Source organism: Cricetulus griseus, chromosome 3 (assembly GCF_003668045.3).
Source record: "Cricetulus griseus strain 17A/GY chromosome 3, alternate assembly CriGri-PICRH-1.0, whole genome shotgun sequence".
In the NCBI taxonomy this organism is placed as follows: Eukaryota; Metazoa; Chordata; class Mammalia; order Rodentia; family Cricetidae; genus Cricetulus; species Cricetulus griseus.
The window spans coordinates 282,584,340-282,605,521 of NC_048596.1; the positions used below are offsets into that span (position 1 = coordinate 282,584,340).

The 21,182-nt window shown below is 39.3% G+C and overlaps 1 protein-coding gene across 4 annotated transcripts in view; it reads right to left on the reverse strand.

Annotated features, from left to right (window-relative positions):
• Positions 1 to 1,169: 1,169 nt before the first annotated feature.
• The window catches only part of LOC100752674 (zinc finger protein 431), a 30,086-nt gene continuing 10,073 nt past the window's right edge, over positions 1,170 to 21,182 (reverse strand). For 2 of the 4 annotated variants that reach the window (XM_027409613.2, XM_035443044.1), the window contains 3 exons: positions 10,103 to 10,229; positions 9,845 to 9,905; positions 1,170 to 3,546 (listed from right to left, as the gene is read on the reverse strand). In XM_027409613.2, coding sequence (XP_027265414.1) covers positions 2,166 to 3,546; positions 9,845 to 9,905; positions 10,103 to 10,229 — 1,569 coding nt within the window. In that variant the 3' untranslated portion in view covers positions 1,170 to 2,165. The remainder of the gene's footprint in view (positions 3,547 to 9,844; positions 9,906 to 10,102; positions 10,230 to 21,182) is intronic. The other 2 variants (XM_035443046.1, XM_035443045.1) reach the window with 2 other exon arrangements.

The following is a 21,182-nucleotide window of genomic DNA, read 5'->3' on the forward strand; positions in this document are numbered from 1 at the left end:
ATTCATCTCCAGCCCATTTGCCATAGTGTGTCTGGCAGACATGTCATCAAAGCAGAGCTTGCCAGTAGCTCTGGCCATCAGCCAACAATTTAATAATTAATATATCTCTGTGTATTTATTTGAGGACAAATGGCTACTGAAACAGGCTGAAAAGAAATTCCAGCAACAATTAACTTTTTATTAATTAATTAATTTATTTATTTGAGACAGGGCTTCTCTGTATTGTTTTTGGAGCCTGTCCTGGAACTAACTCTGTAGATTAGGCTGGCCTCGAACTCACAGAGATTCATCTGTCTCTGCATCCCGAGTGTTGGGAGCCAAATCTCAGGGCTTGGCATGAGATCCTAGGCCATGCTTGGCAGGCCACATAGTTAACCTTTACATAGCAGCTCCTTAGAACCTCAGCTCAAGAAAAGAAACAACTTAACCTAGTATTCCACCCACAGGCTCAGTCACCTAGGTAACCCCTTCCTGGACCTCTTATTCATGAACTCTTTACCCTACCAAGCATCTTTGTTGCTTCCTAATATCCTGCCTATACTTACACCTGGTACATAAACAAACCCATTCTAACCATCCCCATATCCTGACTATATAAGCTAGCCTGAGAAAAGTAAAGATTGCCAGTTGATCAGAATCCTGTCTTGTGGTTGTTCTTTCTGCATCTCTTGTCCCAATTCCCTGTCCCTGACTCTCTTGCCCTGGGTTGATGTCCTGCAGGTCGGGACAGGATTAAAGGCTTTCACCACCCAGCTTAACAATTAACTTTGTTAAAATGTTTTGACAAAACAGCAAATGTTGGGATATATCATCTAGCCTAGGACTTATACTCAACAGGCTGATGGATGAGGATTGAGTTCAAAAGCACCTCTAACTAAAAACTGACATGCATGCCAGGCTGGATAAGAAACATCTCATTGGAATTTGTGAAAATATGAAAAACAAAACCAGGAACAGCAACCCACCATACTTTCACAGACATACTTATTTGAAAAGCATGATCACACAATGCCTGAAATTTAAACAAACAAAAAACCACTTAAAAAAATGGCCACCTCACTCTAACATTTTGGCAGAAAAAATATCTATCACAAAGTCAAACACAATAGAAAATTTACAAAAGCCTCAGAAGAAATATAAAGACCACAAAATAAACTTCATAAGATGGATTTGCCAAACATACCTCACTTTAATATCTACCTCAAATGTTGCAAAATAGAAACCACAATGCAGTAATCTCCAACATCAGTCTTCAATGACCATTGTAAATAATTAACATCTTTTATGAAAAAAAAGATATGAATCAATCTTTTTATTGAAACTAAAGAAAAGTTTTCACAAAATTGTTTACATTAATAGGGCTTTGTCTTCCAGGAGTTCTTCCCCATTCCCTGATAACAAAGTGATACCAAAAAAAAAAAAAAAAGATTTAAAATACATACAAAGTTACAGATATGGATGAGAAAAGTTATGACAAGTTCATTGCCAGGACCCAGGTCAGGTTTTTGAGAACTTTCTTTAGTTCCTGTTACAGGAAAACACAAGGGTCTAATCATCTTGAGAACAAGGATGAACATTCACAAACACACACACTGACAAAACATAACTAAAATTGAATGAAATCTGTAACCAAGCAGATTTCCACACATGAATATTTTCTGTTGTAAGCATTCATTCCTGTAACCCAGGTGTTGAATCATGTAAAATGTTAACTGATTTCCTTCATCATAAGTAGGTTCATGTAACAGAAAGCAAGCACATAGGAATCAATGTTAATAAGGGTTTTTATGTAATTAAAGAAAACTGTGAAATCAAAAAGGGTTACCTTATCAATGAATTCCTAGGATTTTTGTCCATATGAGTTTGCAGGTACATGAAAATAGTGACATCAGATAGTGAACAGATTATTGACACTTGACAGATTTTTTTCTCCAGAACCTTGTGTAACTAAATGTGTGTTGGCAGAAATTGTAACAAATCCTTTATAGTAAGATTCAGTATGAATTTTTTTCAGCTCCTCAAAGGGTACTGTGATACACAAAGTGCACACATTTACCACACTGCTTACATTTATACGATTTCTCTCAAGTATAACTTTTTTGATGATTTTAAATACTGATAACACATACAAAGACTATAACACATTGATTACATTCATAGGGTTTCTATACATTATGTGTGCTTTTATGAGTTTGTAGACTACGGGCTTGTGAAAAGGCTTTACCACATTGATTACATACATAGGGTTTCTCTCCAGTATGTGTTCTTTTATGGATGTAGAGACTACTGACTTGTGAAAAGGCTTTACCACATTGATTACATACATAGGGTTTCTCTCCAGTATGTGTTCTATTATGTTTTTGGAGTTTACTGACTTCTGAAAAAGCTTTACCACATTGATTACATTCATAGGGTTTCTCTCCAGTATGTAGTCTTTTATGTGTGTAGAGATTACTGACCTGTGAAAAGGCTTTACCACATTGATTACATACATACGGTTTCTCTCCGGTATGTGTTCTTTTATGTACTTGAAGCTGACCAGGAGTTGAAAAAGCTTTCCCACATTCATTACATTCATGGTGTTTCTCTCTAGTATTCGTTCTTTTATGTTTTCGGAGACTATTGACATTTGCAAAGGCTTTACCACATTGATTACATTCAAACGGTTTCACTCCAGTATGTGTTGTTTTATGTGTGTTGAGACTACTGACATTTGTAAAGGTTTTCCCACATTGATCACATTCATAGGGTTTCTCTCCAGTATGTGTTCTTTTATGTCTCTTGAAACCGCTGGGGTTTGCAAAGGCCTTACCACATTGATTACATTCATAGGGTTTCTCTCCAGTATGTGTTCTTTTATGACTTACGAGACCACAGGGTTTTGAAAAGGCTTTACCACATTGATTGCATTCATAGGGTCTCTCTCCAGTATGTGTTCTTCTATGTTCTTTAAGCTGAATGTGAGTTGAGAAAGCTTTACTACATTGATTACATACATAGGGTTTCTCTCCAGTATGTGTTCTTTTATGGGTGTAGAGATGACTGACTTGTGAAAAGGCTTTACCACATTGATTACATACATAGGGTTTCTCTCCAGTATGCGTTCTATAATGTTTTTGGAGTTTATTGACTTGTGAAAAAGCTTTACCACACTGATTACATTCATAGGGTTTCTCTCCAGTATGTATTCTTTTATGTGTGTAGAGATTACTGACTTGTGAAAAGGCTTTACCACATTGATTACATACATAGGGTTTCTCTCCGGAATGTGTTCTTTTATGTACTTCAAGCTGACCAGGAGTTGAAAAAGCTTTCCCACATTCATTACATTCATAGTGTTTCTCTACAGTATGTGTTCTTTTATGTTTTCGGAGACTATTGACATTTGCAAAGGCTTTACCACACTGATTACATTCATACGGGTTCACTCCAGTATGTGTTGTTTTATGGAGTCGGAGACAAATGTGACATGGAAAGACTTCACCATATTGAATAGTTTCATAAGGTTTCTCTCCAGTATGAATTGTTTCATGACTTTGAAGATGCCTGTAACACACAAAGGTTTTCACACATTGAGTATATTCAGAGGTTTTGTAACCTATATGGCTTCTTTCATTCCTGGAAAGATAACTGGCACATGTAAAAGCTTTACCACATGGATTATACTGAAGAATCTTATATGTCTACAAATTAATTTCATAATATGGACTAAGTATAAAGAGGAATCAGACCTTAAGTTTTACATTCATGATGCTTCATTTCATGAGGGATTGTTTTGTGACTTTGAAGATACCTGTGATAGTAAAACCCTTTATTTCATGGCCCACATTTATTACATCATTTGCTATGAGATTTTTCTCACATCAAAAGAACTGGGGGAAATAAGAGCTTTGCCATACTTATCGAATGCATAAGTTTTCCTATAGTGTGATTCATACTGCATTGGCAGAATGTACCAGAACAAATGGCAGTATTCCAATATTCATAGGACTTTTCTGCAATGTGACTTTGTTTATGTCTTTCAAATGATGTTGGAAAACTGACTAATTGTAAACTTGTATCACATTCAACAAATCTATTCAAAGTGAGAACTACAAAGAACTTTCATATCTTACAATTGTTCACAGAGAGAGGAAGAAAGATACATTGCTTCTTTCCTTATTTTATGCTCACTTGGCTTGTATTTGTAGTTACATGTGATACTCTTTTTTTCTTTTTCTTTTTTTTTTTGTGACAGTTTCCTCTGTGTTGCTTTGGATCCTGTCTGGAACTTACTCTGTAGACCAGGATGGCCTCCAACTCACAGAGATCCAACTGCCTATGCCCATGGAGTGCTGGGATTAAAGGCGTGCACTTCCACAACCCAGCTACACATGATATTCTTATTAAAGGAATAATAACAAATAAAGTTTCCACATTGCATTCACACAGTTTTCCTTTCTTTTCCTCACAGACATTAGGAATATGGATTAATGTTTCTCCACAACAACGATCTTGACTTTCATAAATTGACCCATTCAATATACTCAGCAAAGACACAAGTATGTGAGTAATGCCAGCTTTACTACGGACACTTTTATCGTAGAAAGTCTTGGACATATATGTATCACATTATATATACATATAAATGTGTATACTGTTTAAAATATCTGAGTGGTGTGAAACAAAAGGGCTTGGCATTTCTACAACATAGCTCTAATGGGGCTTTAATTTAAATGGTAGTATCTGTTAAGGCATTGTTTCCTTGTCTTGTTTTTCACAGGAACGCCTTGTAAACACAGAATAGCTACCTGAAACTAAGGTACATGATTTTGTGAAAAAATTAATGATGTTGAACAGAATGGTTTCCTTCCAGATGATGATTGAGAAGCTAATTTAAAAAAAAAAAAGGGGGGGTCTTTTTCGAGTAATCCTCCATGGCAGGTGGGTGAAAGACCCGAGCTAACATGGGGTTAGCTCGTTTAAAAAAAACAATAAAGCCTCATGCAGTTTGCAGCAAGCTCTCGAATCCACCTGGTGACTGGGGTGCCCGAGGTCGTGGCCTGGGACCCCGGATACCTGAGTTTTCCTGGGGTCTAACATTTGGGGGCCTGTCCGTGATTTGCGACCACCCTCACCTGAGTGGATTGGATCTTGGAGATAAGATTATTCGAGCTCGCAACTTATATGTTCAATGTTCTATGTTTGCTTGTTATGTCTCTTGCTGTTTTGTTGTTTTGGTGCCACTTGAATTTGCTATTTTGTTGGTTTGGTGACTTGAATTTGACCTGAGCCTGTGCAGGACTCTTGACTTTTATTTGTAATTTGTACTGGTATTTGGAATTTGTAATTTGGACCATAGGGAAAGCAGACGTGCCCAGAAAACAGGTGTGTCTGGAACCCTTGTTTCTGCCCTGGACGAAAGTCCAAGGGTTGTTTGTAATTTTGGTTTGGGGCACCATTTCTTTTCTGCGCGGTTTGTCCTGTCTGATGTCTGTCCTGTTTTTGCTGTTTGTGACTGTCTCCATACTAACCACTCTCATCCCCGGATTCCACCTCAACTGTGATTGGCAGATGTGTTCAAAGGATCTCAGACTGCTGCCCTGAGGACACCCAGGACCCAGGAGGTACGGACGGGGGCCAAGGACACTTGGACCCGCCTCAGTTAGCAGTTATTGTAGCTGCCGGGTTCTGCCGCCCGTCTTCCCGGCGCCATTGCCTTATAAGCGGCGCGGTCGGATTGGGTGGGCATCTGTTCTTTCTTGTCAATTCTGTGTTATCATCATTGGTTTTCAATTCAGGATCCAACACGCCACCCTCTTTCTATCCCCACCAGCAGGTCTCTGAGGCATGCCAAGTGGGGCTGTTTCTGCCCCAGCTGCCGTTCTGCCATGGGTCCTGGCTTGAGGCAGGGGTTTCCCTGCTCTGCGGAAACATGGCTGCAGGGGCGCCATCTGCCTAGCTGCCCAGCCTTCTCTGTGCTCCACACACATGGTATGCAGGGAAACCACGGGTATTTTTTTCTTTTTTTTTTCTTCCCCACCCATGCATTGGCTGAGGGTCTGGGGTTACCAGCAGCACCCCCACCCCAGGTCTCTTCCCTGAGTATGTGGAGCTCGAGCGGGTGAACTATCTGGTCTGATTTAGATGTTAAAACAAACAAACAAACAAACAAACAAAAAAACAAAACGGCCTTAAAGTTATTGAAAACTATAAAAGGGACTTTGATAAAAATTTTTATGTTGACTGAAAAATGAGAAAAAATGTAGGAGACATGAATAATAAAGAGAGAAAGGGAAGGAGAAATTTGTCTAAGAATGTCTTAGAAAATCAGAGAAATGAACTAAAGATATATAAAAAATTATAGAGAGTTAAAGCAAGTTGTAAAAGGTCAGAAAAAAAGTTGTTAAAAGAAAAAAATGTAAACTGCTATGGTTTCTCATGTCTACAAATAATAAATTTAAAAATCGTAATATAAATTAAAATTTTAGCCATATTAAGCTAATTTTGTTTAAAAAGTCCTGTTTATTTCTCAAATAATTTATGTATACTTATTTTTAAATGTTCTGTTTCCTGGCATAACCTAAGTTCTGTTACAAGCATGTAGCTTAACAAATGGTTCAAGCTACTGCCATTTTGTAGCCAGCCACATGGCAAACTGGTCACATGGCTGACTGGTAGCCATTTAGCTAAAGTTAAAAAAAAAAATACTTAAACCACCATCCTGACTAAAGGTGACCACATGGAAATTAGAGGTACCATCTTAGAAACAAGTTTTTCAGTTAAGATTTAAAATGTTAATGCTTCTATATATTACAGAAAGACATTAAGGGAATTTAAATTTCATTTTAAAACCAGTTTTTTTTTTTTAATGTTTGTACTTAAAGAGCTTCAATTTAGAATCATTTTTAGGCAAAGCCTGACAATGTAAAGTTCTTGTTTTATAAAAGCTGCTAATCTATTATAAGATGTTACAGTTTATGTTTTCAGAAGTTAAGTTTAGGGTGTTGGTGGCACACACCTTTAATCCCACCACTTGGAGGCAGAGGCGGGTGGATCTCTGTGAATTTGAGACCAGCCTGGTCTACAGAATTAGTTCCAGGACAGCCAGGACTGTTACACAGAGAGACCTTGTCTCACAAATAATTTTAAACAAACCAGCTAAAATGTGTACATGTAGCTACTATTTAAGGACTATAAGGTAACCCTATGCAGTCTTAAATTCAGCTGTGCTAAGTTTCAAATATTTTACTAAGTTAAAACCAGTTACAGTCAGGCTGAAAATTAATTACAGAAATAAGACCTTACCTAGCCACATTATGCTTCTTGTGTGCTGAAGGCAAGTAATTAAAACAGACAAAGGACCTCTAATGCTTCAGAGATCTTCAGAATATGGCATTTAAATTGTTATCTTTAAAGTTTATAATGTCAGACAGACTGCCAAATCCTGACAGTGACCCAAACTCTCCAAAGAAGATTGTGAGGCACCTCTGTTCCTGCACCTGGACCAGTGAGCGAGATGCTCAGATGTGATACCTGCCGCCTGCCAGGACCTGGCCGAGACTGTGGACAAATCTGCTGGACACTGGAAAATTGATTGCACCCCCTTTGCCTAGACAAAACAAGGTGAGTGTTTTTCATGCCCCTCTTCCACAGAGAGGAAAAAAAAACCTCTCACCTTATAGGCCTGGCAAAGATTGTCATTCTTTGAGACATCTGCCTCCAGTGGTAATGGAGAAACTTGGGTATGGCTAACTGTATATGGACTGGCTTCTGTCACTTTTTAATAGATTCAGATAGACTATACCCTTCTTAGATCTCTAAAGTATTAATGGTTGTCAGCTTGACAGCATCAGACAGTCAGATCCAATATAGACTATAGTCAGCATGTTAGCTAGTAAAATAATGACTATCTACTGTTCAGGCACAAGCTCAAGGCTTTTAAGTTTATTTTGGTTGTCATCTAAGTACAAACTTAAAGGGCTTTTCATTAGGCAAAAGGCACCTCTATACAATCCCTCTCTGGACAGAAGAAAAATGGACATGCTTATAGCCCAAATCTGTAGATTTTGCTAGGACTCAAAGTTATAAATATGTTCCAGCTGTTTGAACAGATATCCAGATATCTGCTTTTTCTGCATTGTGGGCTTCAATAAATAAGTTTTAACTTCTGTTCCTACATGTCTTAAACAGGTTTCTGCTTCTGGCAGACATCTGAGTATCAGTTGCTGACTACAGGCTGTTCTAAGACAGCAAACCATGGATTTGCTGTGTACGTGAACCAGTCCAGCTGATGTGGACACCCCTGTCTCAGCAACAGAGTCTGCCAAGAGCCCCTGATGGATTCCCCATTGCCTAAATTCCTTTTTTGCTTTTGACTAGCATTTCAACCTTCTGGGGTCCCTAACTTCGTCCCAAAGTCAGCTGGAAGTAGCTTGGGAAAGAATTCGCCACCCATTTTCCCTGGTTAAAATGCTAAGTCAGGAGGGACTCCCTTGCATGGGGATGCCAATATCTCTCACTACCTGATGGGGATGCTTGAGAGACAGCAATTCCATGATTAAAACTTCCAAAAAAGAAAATGGGGGAATGAAGGGACCAGCTCACCTTTCAGGAGCCAAACATGTGCTTGTCTGACCTTGTCCTAGACACTAGAAAGTCAGATGCCTGCCTTGTGACAAGGAACCAATCAGAAGTTAGCTGGTGGCGCTATGCTTTATGACCCTGGATGTACTTTACGGACAAGCACACAGCATTAACGCACAGAGCATGGAAACCACCCTGGGAGGGTCTATGGGCCATAACAACCAGTTGTCCAAACAACACAGGGCAAGCCCTCCAAGCCTGGAGGCACACAAATCATGAGCCTCTGCGTACCCCTATACACTCCCCTTACGCTGCCCTACAAGATCTCTTTCTACAGCGGTTCGAGCTGTCTTTTGCAAGCAATCAGCCATGGAGGGTGGGTGAAAGACCCGAGCTAACATGGGGTTAGCTCGTTAAAAAAAACAATAAAGCCTAATGCAGTTTGCAGAAAAAAAAAAATGGTGCCAGGTACCACAAGGGTAACAGAACTGTGCTATTTTTCTGGCATTTTGTTTTTTACCTTTTTTTTTTCTTAAATGGAGAGTGCTGGATGTCTCTACAATTTTGTTTAAATGACTGCAGAACCTGGAAAACCTGTTGCTGCAATTGATGCATAACATACTGCCATAATTGGTCTTTTTATATAAATATAAATATATATATATATGTATATATATATATGTATATATATATACATATATATAATTTGAATTTTTGGAAACTTTAGCTGTGCTGTCAACATTGAAAAAACTATTCCAGTTTACCGCGTTCAGTTGGCATTGTACAAATATTAACAGCCATATTGTCCTAGAAATGTTGAACTTAATATTTTTCCATTTGTACAGGAGTAACGCAATGTATTAAATATGTAAGATCTAAAAAAAAAAAAAGAAGGGATTTTGAGAGCCCATCCAATAAGAAGGGTACTCTCTTGATCTGGACACATGGGGAAGGGACTAGGCGTGGCCCAGGGTGACATGGTAGACTTTGGGGAGCCCCTTTTGAGAGCCTTACCCTGCCTGGGGATGGAGGGGAGATGGCTAGGGGCAAGTGGGATGTTGGGGGGAGGGAAGGCGGGGGAGAAGGGATTAACATCTGAAGCAAGCTTGTTTCTAATTTGAACTAATAAAATAAAATAAAAATTAAAAAAAAGAAAAAAAAGAATCACGAATATACTTTAAGCTGTGCTTATTTGCATTGTTGCTTTTCTTTAAAATTTCCATGACACACTAGAATTTCTTCAGAGCCAAATCTGTATAAACTTGCACAGGAAAATTACCTTCTAGGTCTTCTAGAACTTTGACAATGTTCTTCAATGTTATGGTCTTCCCAACTGTAACCTAAAAAAACAATACCAGAAAATATATGATATATTACTTGAAACTGTACAAAACTTAAGTTAATATTTTCAATGAACATTAGAACAATGCCTTATTCACCTAAATTTCCCTGTTCTTAATTGATTTAGAGAAGAGTATCAATAACCAAGAAACAGTTGTCCCCTTATTTTAAAACACGAAGGAAAATTCAGTCTTACCTACAGCAATGAGGTTCCTGTAGGTCTCCAGCATCACATCTTTGTAGAGACTTTTCTGAGAAAAATCCAGCAAAGCCCACTCTTTCTGAGTGAAGTTGATATGCACATCATCATAGGTCACTGCATTCTAAAATAATCCATACATGTGAAAAACATAAAGTGTGATCACACAGTGTATATGTATGTTTCTTTGACAATGTAATCACATAATTCTGGTGCTTCCCATACTTATTTCACGACAAGGATATTATAATATTTTCACCTAGTCACATAAGAAGGAAAAAGAATAGGAGGTTCACATGACCCATTTCTTGGCCCTTTAAGTAGCATATATCCTTGAGGAAGAAATCTGAGTGACTAGACATAAAGAGAGAGGCAAGCTTGCAGATCAACACTACTGAGAAACATCAGAGAAATTTTGTGATAGGGATAGCCTGAAAGGTTTAGGCTTTAAGAGACAGACCCAGCCCCCTGACAACACTTGGGGCATGCACAGCGACATGCCATCACCATGTCACTCACCATGCATTACACCCTGCGTGAGGACTCTGGCCATGCGTTGAACCTCAGTGAGCATGCACAGTCTTCCCTTTAAAAGTTCCAACTTCCCTGCTTTGCTCTCTCTCTGCCTCTCTCTCTTCCTCACTCTCTGTCCTATTCTGTTCTTCTTTTCTCTCTCGCTAGCTTCCCTGCCCTATAATAAACTCATTAACATGTCTCTTTGTCTCATGTCTCATCCTGTGCCCATCTTCTTCATTTCTAATTTAAATAAAAACCTAACACAGCCTATCACAGCAATACCCCATCCCTAGTACCAATGTCTTTGTTAGGTTTTCATTGCTGTAATGCAACACCAAGATTATAGCACCTCTTACAAAGAAAACATTTAATTTAGGTGTTCACTTAAAATTTCAGAGGTTCAGTTAATCATCTTCATTATAGGGGGCATGGCAGCATACTCAAAGATGTGGTTACTAAAGGTTAGAGTCCTACATCTTGACTCAGAGGCAACAGGAAGTTGACTGATACAATGGGCAGCATCCCGAATGTAAGAAACCTCAATGCATGACCCCACAGTGACATACTTCCTCTAACAAAGAAATGTCCACTCCAATAAAGCCACACTTCCTATTACTGTCACTAGTGGCAGCTCACAAACTACGGACTGATAGATGGGGAAACTTCATGGCACCAAAGAAGAATCTCTGAATGTTACCTGATATGAAGGGGGGTCCCTGGCAGTGAAACCAGCACATATCCCAGGTGCATGAACTGGCCCACTTCCTATGTTCAGATACAGCATGGAGTAGCTTGATACTTCCTCAACTTGGTATACCAGACTTTGTTGACTTCCAAAAGAAGGCCTCACCCCCTCTGAGGAATGACTGTGGGATGGGAAGGCAGAGAGATAGAGGGCAGGAGATGGGGAAGGAGGGGAACTGGGGTTGGTATGTAAAATGAAAATTAAATTTTTTAAATATATTTAAAAAGTAACAATGTATGATTTGTATTATGCATCCAAAGTGACTGGTTTTGCTCTTATTTCCTCTATATGTAACAAGAATTTTGAAAACAAGTTTATCTCAATGTTTTGTATATACTGTCTATGAGAGAGGTTTTCCATGTGTGCACATGTGACATACCAGAGAAGGCAGTTAGTTGTTGGACACCCTGGATCTGGAGTAACAGGTAGTTATGAGCCTCCAAATTTGGGTGCTGGGATATGAACTCAGGTCATCTCCTAGAAGAGTATGTGCTGAGCAACCTCCCAAGCCCCATAGTACTTTTTAGGCAAAACACTAAAAGTCTTTCATAGATTAAAAACAACAAGAATACTAGAGCCTACATAAATAAAGAAGTAAATAATCATTGGGAACTGTCATTTATCCAAATTTTTGATTCCCATCATCTGTGGACCCTAAGAAATGGCCAATCACGATAATTATTGATCATCTAGAATTGATTACCTTAATTCCACATTGATAATCTCAACTACTGTTGAAGTAGGAAAGCTCAACCTCCATCCTGCCTCTCCCCTTCTACTCTGTGACTCCACCCGTTTCAAAGTTGGTCAACGAACTCAATTCTTGCACAGGTCCCTCTTTATAAGTCCCCACTTAAAATCAGAGAGCTTGGAGTATACTCATTAACTGGTCTATTTTTCCTTCTCACTGACCAGTCAAGGCCCAGACTGGAAGGAGGTGCAGGAGTGTCTTCCCAGCACTGTGCAGGAGAAGCAGAATTAGGAGTGCAAAGCAATTCTCAATTACACAGCATGAGGCAAGCCTGAGCCACAGGATACTTTGCTCTACACAGAAATCAATAATCAGAATCTCTTGAGAGAAAAGTAATGAAACTAGTTAAGGCCTACAAACATTGGAGAACAGAAATGAATAGGGATAGAAGCAGTAATACACTTAAAACATTTAAAAAGATACCAATAAGTGATTTGTTAAAAATTAAAATAATGTATTTTTAATATTAAAAAAATTTAGCTATATTGACTTAGAAAAAAAGGCACTTCCCTAGAGAGAGCATTATTTGCAGCACAACTTACACATCTTAATAATAAAAACTTGGAGTCAGCTATCAGGGGATGAAAGCTGAAGGATCACAGAAGCAGAGTGCCCAGCCACTAGAGTTCTTACCTCAACCAATGCTCAGACCAAGGAGCGATCCTGTCCTCAAACTGCCTCCTCAGACTGACTGCTGTCTCTACCAAACCTCACACTGAATGCTCAGAATGACTCCTTTCACCGCATGTCCTCCTGTCTCTTCCCACCTTATATTCCTCTCTCTTTCCAGCCATGCCACTCCTGTTCCCACCAACCTGTGCTTCGATTAAAGGCTTTTGATCCCAAGTCCTGGGATAACCTTTGTGTGAGTTGTTTCTCTTTTAGTCTCTCTCTCTCTCTCTCTCTCTCTCTCTCTCTCTCTCTCTCTCAGCCCAGAGTGGCCTTGAACTCACTAAGATCCATCTGCCTCTGACTTCTAAGTGCTAGGATTAAAGTTGTGCCCTAGCACTGCCTGGTCGGGGATGACCTTGAGTACTTGAGTACTAGTTAGTTGAGTACTACTAGGAGATTGTACTGCCTCTATTGCTAACTAGTGGCTTAGGTGTGTGGCTAACTAGTGACTTAGTGTATGTGCCTAATTACTGGCTTGGCACTTAACCAGGTGTGTAGCTAACTAGTGACTTAGCTCTGTACTCTGATCTTCAGGCAAGCCTTATTTGTTACATTACAAACAAAATGTTACTACAGCCATTACTAAGAGATAGATTGATGGTGCCTATATGCATATGTTGGCTACTGAGCACTGTAATCTGACACATAGTTACAGTCAATGACCTGCTTCTCAAACCTCTGAACTGACATAACTGTCAAGCAGGACAGAACATATCTGCACCGGGCAATTACCTAATTGCAAATTCAATATTCATTGGCTCAAGATAACCTTCTCAAACTGTACACAATCTAGTCTGTGTTTATTCACATGACATGAAATAAAACAATCTGGGAAATTACAAAATCATTCCCACCACCACAATCAGGTCCCTTTTCATAATGGTGACTCCAGCAGCTAGCTGCCTACCCTGTATCTTCCTACAGTATAAACTATGCTTCCTATTTTGGTCTGAAAGCAGAAGCAATGCTTCTCATGGGAATCCTTATCGTGTGACTGCACTGGAGAGTCCACTACATGACTCAGATGGACAATTTGAAATCTTTGAGATGGTAATTCATTTAAGAATCTTGAAGGTGTAGTACAGAGGACAGCAAGGTCATTGCCCTGGAGAGCAACACACTAGAATCAAGGCCACCTGAGTCAACATAAGAAAGCCTGCCTCAGCCGGGCGTTGGTGGCGCACGCCTTTAATCCCAGCACTCGGGAGGCAGAGGCAGGCGGATCTCGGTGAGTTCGAGGCCAGCCTGGTCTCCAGAGCGGGTGCCAGGATAGGCTCCAAAGCTACACAGAGAAACCCTGTCTCAAAACACCAAAAAAAAAAAAAAAAAAAAAAGCCTGCCTCAGAAAAAGTTTTCTAAAAGAATGTAATGGCCAATGTTCTAATATTAATATGCCTTACAGGAAGAAATCACTTCACACTTAGGAGATTCAGAAAGAAAAATACATTCCACGATAACATGCATGGAATGTTATGGCTAATACTCAAAGAGGAGACAGCCTAGACACATTTTGCATTTCATATACGCTGTCATCCTTAAGTGTCCTTTAGGTTCATGTTCCAGATTACACTTTGAACAATTTAGAGACAGGAGACAGCATGTCTAGCTACTTCAGCAGATGGGAACCTTCACTGACAGGATCCTGAGGTGAACGTGGTGGTGGATGAGACAGATAGGAAATGCAGAAGGTAGAAAAGATTTTTAAAAGCTGGCATGGGGAGGTCTTGCACAAGATACGTCCCATGCCGAGTAAGCTTCTTAAGAAGAATAGCATCTTGTATACTGTTGCACCCATGTTCTGAACCCCAAAATCATCAAGAGACCCTTTTTGATAAAGAGCAAAGAGTCTCTTATTATAGTTGTTTAAAGAGCTAACCCCATTAGCTTGGGCTTTTCATCCATACACCACACCTGATGGAAGGAGATAGACCCCAAGAAACCACAAGGCAGAGAATATATCAGATAGCATAAGGGGAGTGTCTAGGGGTAAGCAACAGTCTCAGGATTGGTGTACTTCCATGCTTGTACGACCTGCCCTGTGTTGATTGGTAAACTGGCTGTAATGGCCCATAGGCCCTGATTGACTAGTAAGGCCTGAGTGACAAGAGCACCTCCAAGGGGGTTACAGCTTGTTTAAAGACACAGCCCAATGGTTCCTGACCCTGCCTTCCACTCCAGACAAAGACCTTTTCTAGATTAGCAGAGATAGGCATTTCTATAGCACTTGCCTTTGGCTCTAATAGCAGACCCTGCTATCTTCTTGCCCTCCATAGGCATTTCCCCTTCTTCCTCCTGGACACAATGTAACTAACTTTCTTGTACAGCCGACTAGACTGTCATTCTCTGTCAAAAAAACGAAAAAAAAAAAAAAAAACAAAAAAAAACCAGAAGGGTGCCCAGAATATTAATTAATAAAGAGACATTTAAGGATACAAAAGGAGATGTTTGTTATGTGGTTTTACACTGAAGTCAGGTAAACTGAAGGTGCTTTTTACCTGGTTTTCACAGCAACTACAGACAACCAGGAAAGACAAGTAGGAACCAGATCACAAACAAGATATAGGTCTTTCTTCCATCAGCTAACTGGATGATGGCTCCATTGCTATAGGAGTTTTATTTCTGAGATTCAGAGCAAACTCTTGGCAAATGCATAATAATAAAAAGAGTAGTCTTCATGGAAAGCTGAATATTTATAGAGTAATGGAGCTAGGAAAACTGTGTTTATGATCACTATTGTTAGCCAGCAAATCTTCCTCAGTGAGCATGATAAGAAAACAAAAACAACTGTGATTGTTTACATGAACAGGACTGGTAGAATGAATCTCTCCATGTATGTAGAAAGTGGATTAGAATGTCTCACAGGTTCTGGCCTAGCTAGTCCAACAATGGCTGACTACCAATGGAAATTTGAAGAGTCCAGTAGTTCTTTAGTTCATTAGGTTGGATGTCTAAGCTGGTCTTTATTATATGCCAAAATTCCAAAGTAGTAGACTCTAATGCTAGTAAATGAATGGACTTGTACCCAGAGCTAAGGTAACCAGCCAAAGAGAGACAGAGCTCCCTCTTTCAATGTCCTTTATTGTTGGGAGCCAAAGATATCAGGGCTTGGCATGAGATCCTAGGCCATGCTTGGCCGGCCACATAGTTATATATTAACCTTTACATAGCAGTTCCTTAGAACCTCAGCTCAAGAAAAGAAAAAACTTGACCCAGTACTCCACCCTACGTTCCAACCACAGACTCAGACACCTAGGCAATACTTCCTGTTCCTCTTACTCATGAACTCTTTACCCTACCAGACATCCTCTCTTTGTGGTTTCCTAATATCCTGCCTACACTAACACCTGGTGCACAAACAACCCATTCTACCCCTCCCCATATCCTGCTCTGGTGACTATATAAGCTAGCCTGAGAAAAATAAAGTTTGCCACTTGATCAGAATCCTGTCTTGTGGTCGTTCTTTCTGCATCTCTTGTCCCCATACCCTATCCCTGACTCTCTTGCCCCAGGTTGATGTTCTGCAGGTCCGGACAACTGGCGCCCAATGTGGGGCTCGACATAGTTGGGGATCTGGGAGCTTCAGTAATCATTAGAGGGACGGGCCCATCCATGCAGTGAGGTGTTCACGACAAGGTCAATAGTGAGCCTCAGTTGGAGGATGACCCAGCAGCCTCTTCAGCGTTTGGGTTTGGTTCATGAGCACAACCTATGTAGAAAAGGTAAGTAATGGGACAAGCATTTAGCGAGAAAGATTTATATCTTTCTGGGATTAAGGAATCCCTCAAGACACGGGTAACTTGGGTTAAGAAAAAACAACTGAGAAAATTCTTCCTTTCTATTGGGGATCTTTGTTCCTGGTTTCCTCAAGAAGGGACCATAAGTGAGATAAATTGGGCTCAAGTTGGCAATTGCCTCCATGAGTTGATCGTCTTACAACATGGAAGACCAGATGTCAGGAGGGACTCCTATAATGAGACTTTTGGGACTGAAAAAAATACCTGTCCAAATTGCCACTCTTGGCATTTCCACTTTCGCTTCACTATTGATATGTATATAAGTAATTATTATGTGAAACTCCATGCTTCTTCATGTTGCCAATATTTTCCCATGGGGCACTTCATCTTGAAGTAATGCCTTCAAAGGGGATTATCCAGAGATGCTTTATAAGATAATGGCAATGAGATTTATCAAAAACAAATTGAAACAATCTCTCTCTCTCTCTCTCTCTCTCTCTCTCTCTCTCTCTCTGTGTGTGTGTGTGTGTGTGTGTGTGTGTGTAATGTGATTATAGGTTTTAGACCAATACAGTTATGTGGACACCAGAAGTCAACTTTGAGGGGTCTCCTTTTGAACTACAACTAGTGTAACAGTAGACACATAAAATTCTAATTTCCCTGGGAATCTCATTGTGAGAAAATACTTGCAAATGAGAATGTCTCCATTGAAGAAACAGTTACTTCAAATCTGACCACCTTACAGGATAAACAGGAACTGAGAATGCGGGAGAATTTTAGAGATGGGGAAAATTCATTATTTAGCATCATTAGATTATTAGTTTTCCATATATTTGCCTGGTAAAAAGCCTGTTAGGACCCAAGGGATAGATTACTTTATATATTCTTAAATGATCTGAATTAGTCAACCTGAATAAATATGAATTAAATTTTAATTAATTTTAAACTTTCACTTTTGTAATTTTTTTCCTCTTTTAAGAATAGTATTACTGTGACTCCCTGTCTGGCCTGGAACTCACAGTATAGACAAGGCTGTCCTAAGTCATAAGAGAGATCTGTCCATCTTGACTCCAGAGAGCCTGCATTACAGTTGGGCATGTCACTAGATAAGTTGGCTCACTTAATTGGATTACTGAGGATGAGTGACTGAGCCTGGCTGGTTAGGGTAGCCAGGACACAGGCTCTGGTCCTAACTCCAGTAACAGAAGTAGGTACCCATCAAATGCAGCCTTTCTGCCTTAAAGTCCACTGTCTTCCACTTATGACAAATGTTATTTTTCCTTAGCATTGAGTCTGTTATAACTCATCAAAGAACCTGGGAAGAGTTCTGCCTTATTCTACAGATAGTGAAACCCAGGATCACCGAGATAAGTAGATTTTGAATATAATTAAGTACAACAATTCATATTACTCATCCTATCATTCTAATGCCTCATTAAGTGAAGTTAAAGCCACCTAAGTGAGGCATGGTGGCAGAGGCCTGTAATCATGGTACTTGGAAAGTGGAGATAGGAATTTTAGGATTTCAAAATCATCCAAGATGAAAATGGTCAATGGGTTATGGTTGGAGGACCACAGAATAAAGGGAGAGTGTGACTGGTTCGGGACAGTGTCCATAATCTTCCATGGCACCAGCAGTTTTTTCCTATTTTTTATTTTATAAATTTTATTTAAATTCGAAACAATCTTATTTTACCTATCAATTATATAGCAGTTGACCTTGATCCTAAACTAAAGACAAATATTATGTATAAAGTCTTTACCAGTTGTTTACATGAATTGCACATTCTCTTCCATGAGTTCTTCCCTCATATCTGATATCAATATGATATAAAAAGGATTTAAAAAATGTACAGCATTAGAGAGGGATGAGCAAAATTATAACAACTTCACTGCCAGGACCCACGTCATGTTTCTGAGAACTTTTAAGAGTTCCTGCTACAGGAATATTCGAGGGTCTAACCTTCTTGGGAACAAGCATCACCAGTCACAAACCCACACACAGACATCACATAATTAAAATCAAATCTCTAACCAAACAGATTTTCACACATGAATATTTTCTCTTATAAGCACTCATTCCTGTAAACCAGGTGTTGAAGCATTTAATGTCTTAGCAGTTTCCCTTCATCATGACTTTGTTCATGTAACAAACAGAAAGCAAGCATGTAGGATTGAATTTAGAAAAATCGACAGATATGAATGAGGGTTTTATGTAATTAAAGAAAAGCATGAAATCAAAAGGGTTACCTTATCAATGAATACCAAGGACATTTGTCCCTACGAGTTTGCAGGTACAAACAAAATGGAGACATCACAATGCTTGAACAGATTGTTCACATTTCCCAGATATTTTTCTCTCCAGAATCTAGTGTAACTAAATTTGTGTTGGCTGAAGATCTTACCATATCCTTTATAGTAAGATTCCCTTCAGTACCAATTTTCTCATGCCCTCAATGATTACTGTGATATACCATGTGTACAACTTTACCACACTACTTACATTTATAGGGTTTCTCTGCAGTATGATTTTTTTCATGACTTTAAAGACTGATGATAAATGCAAATGCTTTACCACATTGGTTACATTCACAGGGTCTCTCTCAAGTATGTGTTCTTTAATGATTTACGAGACTGCAGTGTTGTGAAATGGCTTTGCCACATTGATTACATTCATAGGGTTTCTCTCTAGTATCCATTCTTTTATGAGTTATGAGATTGCCTTGGTGTGAAAAAGCTTTATCGCATTGTTTACACACAAAGAGTTTCTCTCCAGTGTGTTCTCTGATGTGTTCTTTTGCACCTGCAACCTAACACCAGTCCATAGTGCCATGCTCTCTTTCCCCCAGAAGGGCAAGCAGTGCAAATTGGAACAGCACTGGCCTGCCCACTGACCAGTGCCTCCCAGCAGACTAAGGACCTATCCTACTCAATTACAATGTGTTCCTTTTTGTCATTCTTCAAAAAAAGAAATGTGCTACAGATATGATCACAAGCATGAAGCCTAACACTGGACTGTGGTCAAGCTACCAGATGCCATACCGAAAACAAAGTGGACTCTCATTTTCCATGGAGCTAATTAGCCAATTTTATCAGCTGAGCCTGATCTAGGGCAGCCTCTCTGGGTCAGCTGACTCCTCCCCCTCCTTATCCTTCATATCTTTCTTAAACATTCACTCATTGATATTTCCACTCAACCTATTCTCCACTGAATAGCTTAAAAAATAATCTACAACTTACTGCCATCCATGGACCTTTTTACAAAATGACTCTGGCTGATTCCATTAAAAGGACATCTAAGGCTGGCGATGTATGTAACAAAGTGGCAAAGCAAATACTTAACCTGGAATGAGACCTTTGTTTCCATCTCCAGCATAACTTAAAAGAGAAAATTACACTGTGGAAGTCTGTATTTCTACTACCTTAGATAGAGGCTGGCTCAGCAACATGTTGTGACCAACATAAGTTAAGGGAAATAACATAGGCTTATGAACTTAAACATGTTTACTTCAAGACCATCATGAAGAAAAAATGTCTTGTAGTCACAGGAAGGTGAAGGCACAGAAGACTTTTCCCATTAAAGCTTACATTAGCAACCATCAAGTTGTCATATTTTAGAGGTGGTGATCTAAAATGGCTCATTGATGGGGAATGTACCGTGTATGTTTGTCTTATTGATTTTTAAATAAAGTTCTGTTTGGCCAAAGAGACAGCAAGTTAGACAGGACTAGGAGTCAAAGAAGATCACAGGAAATGTAGTAGAGAAGTGGTGATCCGGGCAGGAAATGACATAGCAAGGAGACTCATATTTAAGCAAGGAGAAACAGGAAATGTCCCTTTTCCCCTTCGCATCCTCCAGCAGTGGGAAGAGAGCCACCGGCAAGAGAAGGCACCAGTGAAAGGCATCCTCTATAAGATAAGTCTTATAAAATATACAGATTTATGATAATTAAGACTGAGCTAACACTTGAGAATCCTAATCATTGACGAAGCAGCATTTGAACCCAATACAAGTTTCTGTGTATTAATTTGGGCCCTAACTCATGTGGGTGGCTGGTGTAAAGCACACACGTGGTGGTGGGGTTCGGCGGCTTTTGGTGGAAAGATTTATCGTAACAACTCATTCCTATCAAGCTTCCAGATAATGCAGAATCACATGAAACAGCAGAATCCTGATCGGAAATCCACTCAAATTGGTACCTCCAAAAGAACAATTTAAAAGGGAGGTTGATTTAAGCAGCTAAGTCAAAGCATAGTTTGTGCAACAATTATTAACTATTATAATCCTATCTCTGTCATCATGATAAAGATGAAACTTTTAAATAAGTTTTAAACCCTTATCCAAACTAACTACAAGGCAGAGAAAGAATATTCAAATTAATAAAATCAGAAATAAAAAGGGGGACATAACAAGAGACACTGTGGAAATTGACATCACACTTCAAAAACCTGTACTCTACAAAATTGGAAAATGTAAAAGAAATGGGCAACTTTTGTGATAGGTACCAGATACCAAAGTTAAATCAAGACCAAATAAATAATTTAACCCCAAAGAAATAGAAGCAGTCACTAAACGTCTCCCCATCCCCATCAAAAAATTACCAACCCAGGGCCAGATGATTTCAGCCACAAATTCTACTAATATCAATACTCCTCAAA